The sequence below is a fragment of the Budorcas taxicolor genome, chromosome 19 (genome assembly GCF_023091745.1).
Source record: "Budorcas taxicolor isolate Tak-1 chromosome 19, Takin1.1, whole genome shotgun sequence".
Classification (NCBI taxonomy): domain Eukaryota; kingdom Metazoa; phylum Chordata; class Mammalia; order Artiodactyla; family Bovidae; genus Budorcas; species Budorcas taxicolor.
In genome coordinates, this window is record NC_068928.1 from 49,287,344 (window position 1) to 49,305,578 (window position 18,235).

The following is an 18,235-nucleotide window of genomic DNA, read 5'->3' on the forward strand; positions in this document are numbered from 1 at the left end:
GTGGTTCTGAGAGGCCTTGAGGGAGGGACCCTCCAGCAACACTGTGAGGACAGTGGGTGGGGAGGGTGGGCTGCCTTCCTCACAGAATTCAAGGTGCAGGTCCTGGGCTCATTTTACAACTTCCTATTCAAGCTTGTTGTCTGGTTTGTTATGTGGGTTTGCAGTATAATTTCTCATTTCCATGAAGAACTGAGGTTAGTGAAGTTTAAAAAATTCAGTTTCTGGGACTTCCCTGATGGTCCAGTGGTGAAAACTCAATGCTCCCAATGCAGGGAACCCAGGTTTGATCCCTGTTTGGGGAGCTAGATCCTATATGCAGCTAAAGATCCCATGAGCCGCAACTAAGACCCAGCTCAGCCAAATAAATAAAAATAATTAATTTTTTAAAATAAATTTAAAACTTCAGTTCCTCAGTAAGAGCTTGCATGTGGGTACTGATCCCAGCAACAGCCAAGCCAAGCCACCTTGCAATGGCACCCCTCCTAACTCGGCCACATGCCAGTCCCTTCCTCCTTTTTATTTTTTCTATTTTACTGACTTTTGCTTTTTATTTCTGTGTTCCTTCTGTATTTTATGTAATTGGTCTTCATCTTCTGGTCTGGGTTTTGCCTCGAGCCTCTGTCCTCCTGGTTTCCTCTTCTCCGTGTTTTGCTCTGTGATCCCCTCTACCTGCGCTGTTGCTCTATCAGCTACACCTCTTTGTCTCCCTAGTTTCCAGGGGTCGGCTTAGGGCTGTGTGCAGTGTGTACCTTACCCCTTACACTCTACAGCAGATAGATGGCAGAGTCTCACGTGGAGCATGAGATTACAGGATCACATCCTGTCACACAGTTTATGCTGTAAACCCCACGCTATTTGTTTTTATTTTTACCAAAATGAACTATCTTATAAAGAGGTTACAGATGGCAAAATGTCTTCAGCTTTTACACGTTTACCATTACTGCCACTTACCATTCCTTCTTGTCAGTCAGATCATCTTTTCCCCAAAGAGCTTCCTTCATCTTTTTTGGTAATTTAACTCTTCTTGTGATGAATTATTTTGGCTTTTGTTTTTCTGAAAAAGTCTCTTTTGCTTTAAATTTTGAAAGCTATAGTAGCTGGCTAATGAATTCTAGGTTGAGGTCCTTTCTTTCATTAAAGATGCCTCTCCCTGGCCCTTCCTGGTGGTCCAGTGGCTAAGACTCTGTGCTCCGAATGTAGGGGGCCTGGTTTTGATCCCTGGTCAGGGAACTAGATCCCGCATGCCTCAGCTAAGAGTTTGCATGTTGCAACTTGAAAAAAGATCCTGCATGATGCAACAAAGATTGAAGATTATGCATGCCACATCTAAGACCAGGCTCAGCCAAATAAATACAAATAAAATATTTTTTAAAAAAGATCCCTCCCCCTTGTCTGGTTTCCATAGCTTCTGCCAAGAAGTCTGCTGCCTTCCTTATGCCTCTCTGTGTAATGGGTGTTTTTCTCTTGACTGCTTTTAAGATTTTTTTCTTTAATATTACTTTTCAGCACTTTGGTTATGATGTACAAACCTAAGTTGTTTCTTTTTTTTTTTTTTAAAGGTTGACTCTAATGAGGCTTTGTTGAATCTCTGGGATCTGTGGTTTTATAGCCTGCATCAAATTTGGGAAAATTTTGACCCTTATTTCTTGAAGCGTCTTCTCAGTCTCCCGTTCTTTGTGTCCGTTCAGCCTGTGCCTGTTGAGCACTGACTGTGTACAGGCCCTGTGCTGGCGTGGTGTCCACAGTGGTCTGGCGTGAAGGCAGGGCAGGCAGCACAGGAGAGGAGCTCGGCGCCCTGCTGCAGGCGCCTCTTTTTATGGTTTGCCTTTGTCTGCCCTGTGGCCCAGGCCAGCATTCTTTTAAAAAGTGTTAACACAAACAAAGGACTGCCCTGGTAGGTCAGATGGTAAAGAATCTGCCTGCCAGTGTAGGAGACCTGGGTTCAATCCCTGGGTTGGGGAGATCCCCTTGAGAAAGAAGTAGCAACCCATTCCAGTATTCTTGCCTGGGAAACCCCATGGACAGAGGAGCCTGGCGGGCTACAGTCCATGGGGGTCACAAAGAGTCAGACACAACTGAGTGTCCGACTTTCACTTTTCACTTTCACAAGGCAAACAAAATATCCTTTCGTTCTTTGTAAATCAACACTTGCATTGATTAAAGCCTCAAAGAACAGCTAGCCCCTGAAGCTCCAGCTTCATTTCATGTCCTCCTAGCCCTGCTCCCTGTGAGACCCCACCCAGTGTGGTTCAGCCTTCCTCAGAGGCAGAGAGTGGAAGGTGAGGTTTGGGAAGGAGGCTCAGGTGTTCACTGCGGAACTAGCGTGAGTCAGCTCATGTCCCAGCAAGGCCATGTCCGCCTGCCTGCGGTCTGGCTAGAAGTGTGTCTCTCAGCGTGGGCTGGGCTGTGCTAGGCTGACCCTCCACCCCCAGCAGCTGTTCATGACACAGCAGTGTGGGGCCGGGGCCTGGGTGTTTATACAGAAGTTAAGCCTCTTCATCTTAATGTTTGGGAATACTTTTGAAACAGAGGGTTTCTATCTCACAGCTTTGATCCACATGTTTCCTTTTTTCTTCAAAACCTTTTCTGTTCAGCCATCAAATGCAAACCAGTGTAAACGATACCAGAAAACAGATGGAATAGACAGTTAAAAATATACGCCTTGGTCACATCAGTCCTGCAGCCTCGCACTGGGCAGGCTGCTCATTCAAGAGCTGTTCTGATTTGTAACTGTGTTTAGTATGTGCTTTTAGGAGAAATACATAAAAGGTTCACAGAATTCAGTAATATGTAAAAAGAATACACACCTATGGCCAAGTGTGTTTTATCCTAATAAAACTTCTCTGGAGGGCCAGGCAGATGAGAAATAAGCCCCCGGAAGGAGGTTCAGCCTCACGAGCCACTGGGGATGCGTGTTATAAGCGCGAGTCACCGCACACACCGGTCGGAAAAGCTAGACCAAAACACACGGCGAGGACGTGGGGGAACTGGTCACATGTGCTGTTGTGGGGATGGAAGTGGTGCAGCCGCTCAGGGAAACAGTTTCTTAAAACGTGAAACTACTGTATGACCCGCAGTCACACTCCTGGGCATTCATCCCAGAGAAACGAAGACTTCTATTCACACAAAAGCCCCTACATGAGTGTTTGCAGCAGAATAATAGTAACAGCTTCAAACTGGAAACAGCCCAGGTGTCCTGTAGAGGGTTAAGCTGTGGAGTATTTTTCAGCCAAAAAAAACAGGGAACAAATCTCCAGGGAATCACCCAATTGCTAAAGGCTACACACAATGTGATTGCATTTTTGCAACGTTCTTGAAAGAATTATGGCATTGAAGTAGCAGGTTTGTGGCTGTGAGCTAGCAGTGTGGGGAGGGAGCAGGGCGGGTGGGGTGGGTGTGGGGTGTTGGGAGGGGCGGGAAGCAGCCATAAAGGCACCATGAGGGGCCCCTGTGGCCGTGGAAACGCCCAGTGTCCCTGAGCCCAGTGGAGGCCAAGTGTTGGTTTTTCAAGATGTTACCATTAGAGGAAACCAAGTAATAATACACATGGGATCTCTGTGTGTTATTTCTTACTACTACATCCGAATCTACCATTTTTCTCTCTCTGTCAAGAACAGATTAAAAAACCACAACAAACAAGGACCTACTGTGTAGCACAGGGTATTCTCTACTCAGTATTCTATAATAACCTGTGTGGGAAAAGAATCTGAAAATGAATGGAGATGTGTATATGTATAACAGGATCACGAAACACAACCACCACAACAAAATGCAAGCAAAGCAGACGAAAACCTTCTGAAACCTTCAGTAGCCTAACTGAATTAATATATATTAATCACCATGTGTAAGTGTTGTGTATATTAGAGCAAGTTTCAAGAAACTCATGAGATGACTTTTGCTCATTTCTCAATAAGGAGACTTAGGCAGTGACATAAGTCAGCCAGCCACCCTTGACCTTCCTCACTGTGTTACCCGATGGTCGGGAAGGTGGGGAAGACAAAGCCTGGGATCAGAGGTTAGTGTCATCTTCCGAGGTCAGCCAGCCTGTGAGAGCCTCATAGGACCCTCACCCAGGAGTGGGCTTTCTGCCACCCTCGGACACCCCAGCTGCCCTCCCCTGGCCAGAAAGGGGGAGAAAGGCCTCCTCCTGCTGCTGCGAGGGGCCCCTCCCTCGGAAACTGGCCCATTCTCTGCATCTGAGCCCTGGGGCTGCTGGTGTCTGAGCATCAGGACCCCTGATATCTGTGGGAGGGCCCAGCCTCCCTCCAAGCCTGCCTCACTGATGGGAGGGCAGGACCCTTTACCTCTGAGCAGTCTTAAGGATGTGTAAATGCACTGCAAGCAGATACCCGAGGAGAGCATGCAGGGGGTCTTCCCTAGGTGTTGGGTGCTGGGAGTCAGCCTGTGAAGCTGTGGAGAGGGGATGGTGTCCATGGCCAGGAGGAGGCAGGGCCAGGTTCCAGAACCAAGAGTAGAAGGAGGGGTGAGAAGTAATCTGGCAGGGTACAGGAGAGGATTTAGATGGCAGCTAGCATGGATTCTTCCTGGGGCGGGAGTGCCCGTCTGATGGCATCACCGTGGAGGCTGCTGTGGCAGCCTAGATAGAGGGAGCCGGCCGGGGGCAATGAGCTGTTAGGGCTGCAGCTCTTGTTTATTTAGAAGCTGAATGGAGAAAGTTATCAAAACACAGGGCCGCCCCCAAGGCTGCATGGCTTTAAGTCCTGTTTGTTATTGTTTTACAGATTATTGGTTGTCAAGTGACGAGGGAGCCCCCCAACTCCACTGAGCGGTACACACGGTGGATCAACCAGCTGGCGCCCGACCAGCTGCTCACCCAGGTATGTCTGCCGTCTGGGGGTGGGAGGGAGTTTCAGTGCTCTCAGCACCTGTGCCTGCTGCCTCCTGGGTGCCAAGCACCATCCTGGTAGGCGCTGCCTGGAAGAGGGGGAACAGCATTTCACAGGAGCCTGGCTTGGGAAGGAGCCAGAGCCAGGAGGCAAGTGTGGAGGGCCTGGATCAAGATCGGGGAGCAGGACCCATGCAGCCCGGTCACACGGGCTGAGGTGGATGGAGGCAGAGGGGAGGAGGTGGGGGCCTGGGCAGTGCTGAGCAGCTGCAGGGGTGGGGGTATCCAGGAAAGGTCTGAGTTTCTAATGGAGCAGGGCCACCCCTGAGCAGGGCAGTTGGAGGGGGCCCGGGTCTGGGGAACCAGCTGAGATGCACTGTGCAGGGTGGGCAGGTAACAGAAGTCCACGGAGCTGGAAGTGGGTGTAGGCTGAAGTCAGACTAGACACCACGGCAGGGCGAGGGCTGGAGGAGGAGGTCAAGAAGGGTCTCAAGGTCTCAGCCTGGGGGAGGTCCCAAAGTCCATGGGATGTCAAGGGAATCCTGCGAACTGACCACATGTTGATGAGGTGTTAAGTGAGGATGAGAACCAAACATTCTCTCTTTGTCCAGCTTTGAAAACAAGCCACTGCCTCAACGTGTCAGCACCCTCTAAGCTCTGTAGCAAGTTACCCCAAAACAAAGACCTAAAGTTGCCCTGGGCTCTTGGGGATGGGCCCAGGCCTGTTCTGTTTGCCACCTGGTCCCGCCCTGGCTGCCCCACTGACAGCAGACACTTCAGGCCCCATCTTGCTGGACAAGTCCCTCCCAGGACCTAAGCCCCCAGGGCGGGAGAAATGTGTTTCTGGGGGCGGGGAGCCCCAAAGCCCAACCAGGAAGAAGCTCTAGGAGGCGTGGAAACGTTCTCCCCCCAGTGAGGTGCTGGGGTCTGTCCCACATTGCGATTTCTTGCGATCCTACCATATAATGAATTCTTTTTTCTAAACTCTGAGTTTTGAAAACTGAAATCTCAGTATAATGGAATGATTTATAATGATAATCAGCTTCTGAAATTAGAGCCGCTTATAATTCTGGCATCAAGCGTTCTGTTCACTGAACTCAAAGTGATGCTGAAGAAACCCTGAGAGTTGAATGGTGCCTGGGACCACCATGTCCCTCTTGTGGGCTATTTCACATAGTTCTCTGGATGATCTGAGTTCTTTACCCTTTCCTCTTTAGTTTTGGGTTTGCCTGTTGCTTCTGTTACCAAAGCTGCTTCACCAGCTTTTAGGTTCTGTGCCATTCGTGCTGGTCCACACACAAAAAAAGTTCTTTTGCATTTGGATTTACTTTTCCAAAGGAACCTTTTTGAGATGACTATTCCAGGAGTGGCCCAGTGGCCGCAGGTGGTGCACTCAGAACAGGTGGTGATAATAGATGCACTAGTAACGGGAAGGTGGCGAGGGCAGTGGGAGGCTCAGTGGTTTTCCTGCTGCTCCTCCAGCCATGAGGGCAGGAGGAGAGCCAGCATGCATCTCCCAGGAGCCGGCAGGGTCTCTGGTAGTGGTGGGAGCACTCGGGTTGATGTTGACAGTCACGTGGGATGGGGGCAGCTCTGTCCTGTCTGCACCAGGCGGTCCTGGTTCACCCACAGCCACACCGAGCGCTTGGTTGTTGCAGAGCTGTTGGGAGGCTGTCCTTCCCCTCCGAGGAGTGTGTGAGCTGGTGGAGCTCTGAGTCCATGGCAGCTTCAGGTCTCTGAGGAGGACGGAGTCTTCTGTCCTCCAGGTTGTGACCTGAGCATCCAGAGTCAGGAAGCCAAGGGCTCTGGGCACACACTCGCATCACCTTGCATCTCAGCTGGCATTTGGATATGAGTTTGCAAACCATCATTGGCGCACGGAAAACAAGCACCAGGTCTGGGACTCCTGTCGCTACCCCGGTCCTTCCGTCTGTGGAGCACGTCCAGCCCACGGGTCATGGTTCTGGGATGTGCCCGCCCTTTTACAGATGCTTTCCCAGCACACGCACTGCTGGTTTTAGAACAAAGAATCACAGCCACTTCAGTGGAGAGCTAGTAAGAGCTTTCATATCCTAACTGGGAAATTAAAATGTCCCATTGCGTGTGAAAATGCTGGCTGGTGGTCAGCCCCAGGGGTCCCTGCTTTAGCGCCCTCAGATGTGGAGCTCTGCACCCACAAGGGGTCTCTGGACACGCTTATCTCAGCCCTGAGCGTTCAAGGGTCAGCGAGTCGGTGGGGAGGTGGCCTTGTGAGAGAAACTGCTGAGTCGGCTTCTGCCGTGTGCTGGATTCTCTGGGAGAACGTGAGTCACGCGGAAACTATGTGACTGAATACTGAGGGTATAATTTACATGCAGCACACTCTCAGCCAGAATGACGAGTTCTGAGCCCAGGGCAGACTTAACTGTAAAGCGTCACAGAAATAATTAAGGGACGATCTTCCTTAGCAGTGTTTCTCTTTAGGAAGTTAGGGGAAATTAAAGAATAAGGTTTCTCAGAGCAAAAGAAAGTATCTCTATTTAAGCCATTTCTCAACTGTTACAGTCACAGGAATCACCAGCACTCTGTAGGGTCTTTGTTCATAGTCTAAATTGAGTCACGTTTGTGAGGTGGGGAGCAACATACTTTGGTTTGATTTTTTTTTTAACTTTTTATTTTGTATTGAAGTATAGCCAATTCACAACGTTGTGCTAGTTCCAGGTAAACAGCAAAGGGGCTCAGTCATACTTATTGGTTTGATATTTGTGTGTCTACTTGAATGTCTGATTAGATACCAAGTTCAGTTCAGTTCAGTCGCTCAGTTGTGTCTGACTCTTTGCAACCCCATGAATCACAGCACACCAGGCCTCCCTGTCCATCACCAACTCCCGGAGTTCACTCAGACTCACGTCCATCAAGTCAGTGAGCCATCCAGCCATCTCATCCTTGGTCGTCCCCTTCTCCTCCTGCCCCCAATCCCCCCCAGCATCAGAGTCTTTTCCAATGAGTCAACTCTTCGCATGAGGTGGCCAAAGTACTGGAGTTTCAGCTTTAGCATCATTCCCTCCAAAGAAATCCCAGGGCTGATCTCCTTCAGAATGGACTGGTTGGATCTCCTTGCAGTCCAAGGGACTCTCAAGAGTCTTCTCCAACACCACAGTTCAAAAGCATCAATTCTTCGGCGCTCAGCTTTCTTCACAGTCCAACTGTCACATCCATACATGACCACAGGAAAAACCATAGCCTTGACTAGACGGACCTTAGTCGGCAAAGTAATGTCTCTGCGTTTCAATATGCTATCTAGGTTGGTCATAACTTTTCTTCCAAGGAGTAAGTGTCTTTTAATTTCATGGCTGCAGTCACCATCTGCAGTGATTTTGGAGCCCAAAACAATAAAGTCTGACACTTTCCACTGTTTCCCATCTATTTGCCTTGAAGTGGTGGGACCAGATGCCATGATCTTCGTTTTCTGAATGTTGAGCTTTAAGCCAAGTTTTTCACTCTCCTCTTTCACTTTCATCAAGAGGCTTTTTAGTTCCTCTTCACTTTCTGCCATAAGAGTGGTATCGTCTGCATATCTGAGGTTATTGATATTTCTCCCGGCAATCTTGATTCCAGCTTGTGCTTCTTCCAGCCCAGCGTTTCTCATGATGTACTCTGCATAGAAGTTAAATAAGCAGGGTGACCAAGGACAATGTTAAATCAGAGTTCAATTCAGTCCCTCAGTCATGTCTGACTTTGCAACCCCGTGGACTGCAGCACGCCAGTCCATCACCAACTCCCAGAACTTGCTCAAATTCATGTCCATCGAGTCTGTGATGCCATCCAACCATCTCATCCTCTGTCGTCCCCTCTCCTGCCTTCCATCTTGCCCAGCATCAGGGTCTTTTCCAATGAGTTCCAATAAATCACAGTACCATAAAATTAATGTTCTGCTCATTCCAAATAAACTGAAAGATGGAACATAGCCTGGACCAATGGCCTCAGGCCTGTGCCAGCCTGTGCCACCTGTTTCAGGCAGTGCTCACTTTACACCTTCATTGAGAAGCTGTTCCCAACAGAGCTGCGCCTCCTGGATGGGGGTGTGGTGAGGGGGAAGGGGAGGCAAGGCCAGACCACATCCCTGCCTCAGAGGCTGCCCCTGGAGGGTCCTGGCAGCTCCAAGGAGAGGTTGGGGGTCAGGGCAGCTTGCATGGGTAGCTGTGATCAGCTCTGGTTGCCTGGAGTAGGTGCTCAGCTTCACAGCGGAAGGAAGACAGCAGGTGTGGGTGTGAGATGCATCCTTCATCTCAGCCCCACCTGGTCCTCATCCTCCACACCTGCTCCCAGCTCCCCTTACGCCTCTCTCAGGGGTCCGTGCTTCCTTGGTGTCTTAGCCCACTCACACTGCCACAGCACATACAACAGACATCTATTCCTCACAGTCTGGAGGCTGGACGTTCGAGATCAGGGTTCCGGCAGGTGGTTCCTCCTAAGGCCTCTCTCCTTGGCGTGCTGATGGTCGTCTCCTCCCTGAGTCCTCTCATGACCCTCCTTCTCTGTGCTTACTCACTCCCGATGACTCTTGGATTAGGGCCCCACCCTTATGACCTCATTTAACCTTAATTACCTCTGCAGAAGCCTCATCTCTGAATACAGTTTCAGGATGGGGGGTTAGGGCTGCTGTGGACTTTGGGGGACACAGTTCAATCCATAGCATTTGGACACGCTCCCTGGCTCCTCCACAGACCCCTGTGGTCGCCTTGGCCTGGGCCCATAGGACACAGTGGTATGTGGACAAGGGCTGCACCAAGGAGAATGGCCCGCCTCCTGTACAGCCTCTCCTCTCATTCATGGCCCCGTGTGTTCCACGGAGAGGGTGCCACCCAGCTACCATTTCCCTGCAGTGTCTGAGCATCCTGAACATCAATGAGAAAGATGTACAGCCCACCTGCCAGTGCTAATGTACAAGCTCTCACTTCATCTAGCACCCAAAGACTCCAGAGAAGCAGACTTTCTAGATGATTAAAGTTTACCTCTGCCTCCGTAAGTGCAGTCTACCTAAACCAGTGTCCCCAGACTTGTTTGATCATAAAATAGCTCGAGAACTTGAAAACAATGCAGATTCCTCATCTACTTCCATAGTTTCTGATTTAGTGGCTCTGGAAATGTGCATTCATAACACATGCCTGGATATTTTTGATGAAACTCTTCAAGAATATTATTTCTGCTTAGAAAAACTGCTTCCCTATAGATCGTAGAGTCCTTTTACGAAATCTGCCCAATTTAAACGCTGTATTGACTCACATAAAAGTTGCAGAAATAGAGTCCTGTGTGCCCTTCACCCAGATCCCCATCCGTAGTGTCTTACACCCATAGTATAATGTGTAAACCATAAGATGCACGTTAGTACAACCCTGCTCGGCGTTCATGCATTCTTGAGGGGTGTGGAGTATATGGAATTTCATCACACTTCTGCATCAGCACAAGCCCTGCCACAGTTAGGATATGGAACTATCCTTCACCCCAGAGAAACTGACACCCCAGAGAAACTGACCCTGACAACACCTGATCTGTCCGCTTCACTGGAATCTTGTCATATGAGACAGTTGCATTAATGGAACTGTGACTTTGTCATTCCACGTGATGCCTTTGAGATAACAGTTCATTCCTCTTGTTGCTGGAACGTGCCGGTCATTGTGGGGTTGTTGCTAGAAGGGCTGCCATGGCCCTGATGGACAGGTTTCACTTCCTGAGATGAGCACCAGGGTTGGATTATGCGGCTGTGTTCAAAGTGAAGTCGGTTCGAGGCTGCTGGAGCAGCTGCAACATTCCGCCTCCCAGCGCTTGGTGGTGTCAGATTTTTCCTGCAAGCCGCTCCAGCGTGTCTTGCCAGCGCACTGCCCTGTGTTCCCTAATGGCGGCTTTTTGTGATCTTTTGCCCATTTTCTTATTGGACTGCTTGTCTTCTTACTGTTGGGTTTGAGTTTCCTTGTGGACAAAAGTCCTTTGTTGGGTGTCACTTTTGCAAGTCCTTTCTCCTCATCCATGGCTTTTCTTTCATCTGCTTAACAGAGCCCTTCCCAGAGTCCAAGTTTTTAATTCTGGTGAAGTTCAACTAATCTACTTTTTAAATAGATTGTGCTTTGGGTACCGATGTCTCAGGATGCTTTATGTAGATCAGGAAGATCAGGAAGATTTTCCCCTGAAGTTTTATAATTTTATGTTTTACATTTAGAACTATGATTCATTTTAAGTTGTGTTTTTGCAAAAGAAGTGCGCTTTGGATCAAAGCTCTCCTTTCTTTCTTTCTGTTTTGCATACAAATGTTCAAGTGCTTCCACACCGTTTTTGTTGAGAATACTAGCTTCCTTCATAGACTTGCTTTTGGGCTTTGTCAGAGACTGGTTGGCTGTGCTTGCGTGGGTGTGTTTCTAGACCATTCTGTGGTGTTGATCTGTGTGTCACTCTGTGGCCACACTGTCCTGGTCACTGTAGCTATAGGGGAAGTTTGGGATCAGTTAGTGTGGGTCTTCCAACCTCATTCTTTTTCAAAATTTTTGTTATTCTCGTTCTTTGCCTTTTCCTCTGTGTTTTTTCAAACACTGAGCAGTTCTTCCCTTCTGAGCAGACACTGAGTCGGTGTCCTACAGTTTCACTCAATTCTGACTCCATTTGTCTGGAGACAGCATCAGACCCCACAGATTAAGGGCTCTGCCCCACAAGACTGCCTCACTTCAGCCCAGTCGCAAGTCCAGGCTGTCATGTCACTGGCTATAAATCAGGGCTCCCACCAACCCCCTCCTCTGTCAGTTAATTTGCTCCAGCCACTCACAGAACTCAGAGAAACATTCATTTACGGTTACAGTTTACTATCATGGATACAATGAAAAATGCAGATGAACAGGTGCATGGAGAGGGGGTCCAGAAGGGTCCTGAGCACAGGAGCTCTGTCCCCGAAGAACATGAATATCCACCCACATTGCGTAGATGGGGGCTGCGGGGGGGTGGGGGACCTTTCATGTGTCACCCCCGTCACCCCTGCCCAACCACCATGACTCAGGGATGATGGTCCTCCTTCCTCCTATCCCAACCGCAGGCAGGTTCCGCTCTGGTCTGGCTCTAACCTGGATTCCCACTGAGAAATCTGGTGCCCAGCTCTTGCTGAGTTGACACAGCACAGTCCAGCATAGTAAGATTTCTTTTTAAGTGGGGGAGAGCAAATTAGCTAAGAGTAACTTTGCTAGAACCAAAGATATGGGCAGTCAGATTAAAAGGGCCCTGGAGTATCTTGCCCAGGAGATGAGAAGACCTTGCCCAGGGAGAGAGGAACGGCAGGAACAAATGCAGTCGTGGGTTTCTCAGCACCTGCAGTGGGTCTGCCGAACACCAGGACACAGACTTCAGAATTCTCGCAGAAGCGGTTTTGAATGTTGAATTCAAAGCCTAACCAAATTGTCAGTCATGTGAAAATAAAACTAGGACTTTTTCATGTAAGGATTCAAAATCTTTGCTCCTGAAAAATATTTGTGTCCTTCTCAGAAATGTACTGGAAGACGCTCCATAAAATTAAGAAGCAAATTGAAGAGGAAGAAGATAGGAGATCTAGGAAGCAGGTCTCTAACATGGGCCAGAAGAAGCCCAGGCAGGAGTGGGGAAACAGAAAAAGTGCTTCACACTCAAGGAGCATGTGTACAGAAACACTCAGGGAGAAAGGGAAATGAGGAAGAGGCAAGGGGGTGTGTGCGCCAGGAGATGTTGCGGGCGTGACCACACAGAACCGGTTCCCTGTGCTTGAGGGGGCTTCCTTGGTGGCTCAGTGGTTAGGAACCCGCCGGCCAGTGCAGGAGACACGAGCTTGATCCCTGGGTTGGAAAGATCCCCTGAGAAGGAAATGGCAACCCACTCCAGTATTCTTTCCTGGGAAATCCCATGGACAGAGGAGCCTGGGGGGCTACCGTCCATGGGGTCAAAAAAGGGTCAGATGTGACCGAGCAACTAAACAGCAACAAGTGCTTGAATGAAGGTGCAACAGCAAAGGAGCAGAAAGGCACCGAGAAGAACGGGGAAATAGAAACACGTCAGTTGAGGCAGATTACCTCTCGAATGCAGAAGGAGGAGAAACCCAGCAGCAGGAAGTACCTGTTTTTCTTCTAATCCGGTACCTGCGACGTCCCAACTGGGCGCTCCGTGCCCTCGTCTCCGTCTCCGGAGGCTGCCGGGCTCACCCTGGGTCCCCAGCAGGTCACATCCAGCCTGGTACCTGGCGCAGCAGGCCACTTAGGTTTGTGATGCTCTGGTTGTTCACAGAGGGGCCCAGGCCACCCTTTACTCTGGTCACCCCTCCCCTAACAAGAGCAGCCCCCAACCATCTCCTCTTACTTGCCACTGCACATACATTTTCTTTAAAAAAAAAAAAAAGGAAAAGGAAAACTTTTTTTAAAATTAAAATATTCCAGGTCTACAAAAGTGCAGAGAATACATCTCCATCCTACCCTCTTGCTGTGGTGAATGCCCTTGGGTGACCCCCTCGCTGCTGGGTCTCATGCGCAAGCCAGCCCCTCATCTTTCCCTGGACAGTGTGCTCGGGCCCCCCTCTTCAGATTCTGCTGCTCAGACCCATGAAGGTCCCAATGTGAGTGCTGGGTCCCAAGGCTGCATGCTGTTCCCCACCCACAGGAGACCCGAGAGCCCAGGCAGCTACAGTGTCTCCACTGCCAAACGTTCACTGTCGACATCGCGTTCCTCAGTTTACACCCTGAGGTGGTCAGCTCTGCAGCCAGCAGCCCCACTCCAGGACACCTGCCTTGGTCCCAGCACCACCTCCCAGCTTCCTGACCTGATTTCCACCTCCCTTCCCCAGATGGGGCTGACCAAAGTGGGAACCTCGGTGATCTGTGTGGGAGCCACGTGATCCATCTCTCTTGACCCGGGAAGAGTAGGAGAGTTTGATAGGATGCTGTTGAGTGGCTGAGAATCAGGTTGGGGAGGCAGGGAGGCGGGTGTCTCCACCCTGGGGGGGCAGCAGGGCAGAGGCTCACCCTGTGGGGTCAGCGCTGCAGGAGAGCAGGGGTGGGCTGGCCAGAAGGCTCTCATGAGGTCCAGGGCTCAGGCCACACTGCAGGTCAACCGCAGCCCTGGTAAGAAAGCATTGGTGTCCTGCTCCCTGAGTCCTTCTTGGAATGAGTTCCCCCAAGGGGTCGCTGCCCCAGAGGCCCCAGCCTCTGTCACCCGTCCAGCTAGTGTGAGAGTTCGCAGCAACTCCCGGGCTCCAGGGCCAACCATCTGTGTGACCCACGGGTTAGAAGATATTTAGCAGAACTAAATGAAGGTAACTTCAGCTAACTGAGAAGACAAGGGTGTGCAGTGGAATTGGGGTCACAGGGGTTCTTTCCTGCCCATGGGGCCAGGCCTCCCATGAGCCCACTCGCATCTACTCTGTCATAGCTGCTTTGAAAGACCTTTCCTGTCATCTAAGCAGAGTCTCACAACCAGACTATTGGAATCCACCCGGGTCACATATTCATTCAGCTCAGTGTCTTTCCCTTAAAATTTTGTTCTTCACAGCTCAGTGGTGTTTACCTCATTCTAACCAGTTAACGTTCATGAAATTTTAAAAGTACACATTTCAAAACAGATTAAGCTGTACCGTTTTGATTCATTTTCTTCTTTAAAAGGAGTATCAGAATGTGGCATCTATGTTATACGTAGTAGAGCCACAGTCCTCTAGCAACTTCTACCACTGTTAGAAAAGTGGTTACTTACCCACTTTCTCTAAAACATACTATTGAGAAAGGAAACTTTGTATTAAAGTCTGTGTCTTTATTAAATCCAGAAGCCATAGGTTTTGGATTTCACATCAAAGTTTATTCTTGTTGCTATGTGGGTGTTAAAAAGTCAGAATACTGGAAAATTTGTTATCTGTCTAAAGATAGTCTTCCAACAAATTAGAATTTAGAAATAAGGATAATAAACCACAGGAATCTGGAAATGAGTCATATAAACTTTGCTCTTTTTCTCTAAGAAGAATTCATATCACTTCCTGGTAAGATATAGCTAATGAGGTCTATAAATTTCATTAAATGCTTCATTTTCTTTAACTCAAGAGTTTCTCCTTTCTAAATAAAAACTGAGCTCATTGTAAGTCTATCATCTTTGCTTTTGTATGTTTTAAGTGCCGAAAGCGTTAAGAAGTGTCCATCCGAACCTATACCTTTTCACGTGCATTTCTTGAGAGCCAAGGGTGGACTCATTCAGGACAAAGTATGGCCAGGAGCTTAGGGGATGTTTCAGTTTGTGCTGTATACTCCCTGAGGCACACTGGAATCAATTTTTAGCTTGTGTGAGCTGCGTAGAATGTCTTTTTGCAAAATGTACTTTCGGTTGGTGGCAAAACGAGGGGAGAGCACAAAAGCAAACTGCCAGGACCCAGAAGAACAGTGTGACCCTGAGCCTTCTTCTACTTCACAAAGTTCCAAGAAGCTAGGTTATCTAAATCAGAAACTAGATTACTAGATTATAGAGTACACTTGGTGACACATCAGAGCCAGAAGACGCGGTGACAGTGAGAGGCAAAACTGGACAAAATGGGATCTGCCGTAAACGTGATGCTCCGGGGAGCCACCATCTGCACTCCTACCTGTGTGCCGACCTCCCTCACCTGTGTGCCCACCTCCCCTCACCGTGTGCCCACCTCCCCTCACTGTGCCCACCTCCCGTCACCTGTGTGCCCACCTCCCCCACCTAGGTGCCCACCTCCCCCTTAACCTGTGTGCTCACCTCCCCTCACCTGTGTGCCCACCTCCCCCACCTCTGTGCTCACCTCCCCTCACCTGTGTGCTCACCTCCCCTCACCTGTGTGCCCACCTCCCCTCACCTGTGTGCTCACCTCCCCCGCCTAGGTGCTCACCTCCCCTCACCTGTGTGCCCACCTCCCCTCACCTGTGTGCCCACCTCCCCCACCTAGGTGCCCACCTCCCCCTTAACCTGTGTGCTCACCTCCCCTCACCTGTGTGCTCACCTCCCCTCACCTGTGTGCCCACCTCCCCTCACCTGTGTGCCCACCTCCCCCACCTAGGTGCTCACCTCCCCTCACCTGTGTGCTCACCTCCCCTCACCTGTGTGCCCACCTCCCCTCACCTGTGTGCCCACCTCCCCTACCTAGGTGCTCACCTCCCCTCACCTGTGTGCTCACCTCCCCTCACCTGTGTGCCCACCTCCCCTCACCTGTGTGCCCACCTCCCCCACCTAGGTGCTCACCTCCCCTCACCTGTGTGCTCACCTCCCCTCACCTGTGTGCCCACCTCCCCTCACCTGTGTGCCCACCTCCCCTCACCGTGCCCAACTCCCCTCACCTGTGTGCCCACCTCCCTTCACCTGTGTGCCCACCTCCCCCACCTAGGTGCTCACTTCCCCTCACCTGTGTGCTCACCTCCCCCTTAACCTGTGTGCTCACCTCCCCCTTAACCTGTGTGCTCACCTCCCCTCACCTAGGTGCTCACCTCCCCCTCACCTGTGTGCTCACCTCCCCTCACCTAGGTGCTCATCGCCCCCTTAACCTGTGTGCTCACCTCCCCTCACCTAGATGCTCACCTCCCACTCACCTGTGTGCTCACCTCCCCCTCACCTGTGTGCTCACCTCCCCTCACCTGTGTGCTCATCTCCCCCTTAACCTGTGTGCTCACCTCCCGCTCACCTGTGTGCTCACCTCCCCCTCACCTGTGTGCTCACCTCCCCTCACCTGTGTGCTCACCTACCCTTCACCTAGGTGCTCACTTCCCCCTTACCTGTGTGCTCACCTCCCCCTCACCTGTGTGCTCACCTCCCCCTTAACCTGTATGCTTACCTCCCGCTCACCTGTGTGTGTTCCTTCATTGTCCTAATGAACTAAGAGGCTGTTCTGTTTCTCTTCAGCTGGGACCGTCCCCACCTGCATGCATGACCTGTGTTCACAGCAGGACACCTGCAGTGGCCTCGTGACCGGAAGTCCCTCCCCCGCCAGGGTCCTTCTGCCCCTTGAAAACTTGCCTTTTCTCGCCCAGACATGAGCCAGAGGAGCTCACTGGTCCTCTGGGAACCACGGCCACCACTGCTGCTTTTGTGTAGCAGGGGTTGCTGTTTGGCTCCGCTGTGGAGAGGTTTGATCCTCTGGTTGGTTGTGAATCTGCCGTGTTTGGGAACAGACTGTGACTCATACTTGGGTGTCAGAGCAGGGGTGCTGTTTGTCCCTGACTTCCAGCTGCCACCTTCACTTCAGGCGCCACTTGAGTTCAGGGGCTTCCAGTGTCTGCTTGCCGAGTGAACGTCATCCTCGAAGGTCCAAGAAAATCATTGCGATGTGTCCTGAGGTTGCAGGCAAGACCTGTTGTCTCAAACAGGTCTCATCCCTCAGAGGGTGCTGGCCTCATCTGTTCACATAACAGCTTCTGGTCATCTAAGGAAAAACTTCTTTCACATACTCACCCCTCCTCAAGTAAAGAGAGCTCTTCCCTGAAGACAAACTTTATGATCCAGGAGGAGGGATGCAATCCCCGGAGAAATACTAAGTAGAGGTGAGGTGAAGAATGTACTTGTAAAAATATCACTGAAAACCAACTAAATGACTTCCCACGTGCTGGAGACAGGCCACTCGCTGGGACTCCTGGACAGAGGGCGGTGGGTGGGCCAGGGCCCTCCTTGTGGGTGAGGAGGGCAGAGAGGGTCCAGCCACCTGGCACAGGGGGTGGGAGAACTGAAGGCAGAGCTAGCCACATCTCTTCCTTGGGGGCATGGAGGGATGGAGGCAGGAGGGGGTGGGAGGGGACTGCTTCCCTTCAACCTGTGAGAAGCAGCCAAGACGCAGCTCCACACCCCGCCAGGTGTGCAGCCTCACCGGGCGCCTCATGGGGCGCCTCTAAGCAGTTTGCTGGCGAGGTGCCTTTGTGTTCCCAGGTGGTGTGTGGTCAGCCACAGGTCTGCGGCTGCTGCTGCTGCCCGTGGGTCAGCTCCCTCCTCGCGGCCCGAGCGCCCTCTGCTGGGGCTCTTGCCCACACAGTGCACCGTCATCTGATAACAATTGCACTTCTGTCACTACAGAACATGGATAGGACAATCCCAGGGGAAAGGAAAGACCACCACAGCTTGTGTGTGTGTGTGTGTGTGTGTGTGTGTGTGTGTGTGTATGTGTGTGTGTGAGTCATTTAATTGACTAAAGGGATGATCTGGAGCAAGCCAGCCCCCGCCCGGGAGCAGGAAGGTGATGGACCAAGCCAGGCCCACCCTGGTACTGGCTAGAATGTGCTGGTGAAACTCCTGGTCCCACGAATATGTGATTTATTCTTAGCCTGGTCTCCTCGTTAAGAAGGACGCCATCTTGGGTGTCAGCTCTGTGTTGAGTGGCTGTTTCCATGTGCAATTTATTGGAGGTAAAGAATGAAGATAAACTGCTCACTG

At 50.7% G+C, this 18,235-nt stretch overlaps 1 protein-coding gene across 1 annotated transcript in view; it reads left to right on the plus strand.

The window, feature by feature from the left end:
* The window catches only part of B3GNTL1 (UDP-GlcNAc:betaGal beta-1,3-N-acetylglucosaminyltransferase like 1), a 106,381-nt gene that overhangs the window by 51,980 nt on the left and 36,166 nt on the right, over positions 1-18,235 (plus strand). Inside the window, exon 6 of the mRNA XM_052658514.1 lies at positions 4,743-4,838. Coding sequence (XP_052514474.1) covers positions 4,743-4,838 — 96 coding nt within the window. The remainder of the gene's footprint in view (positions 1-4,742; positions 4,839-18,235) is intronic.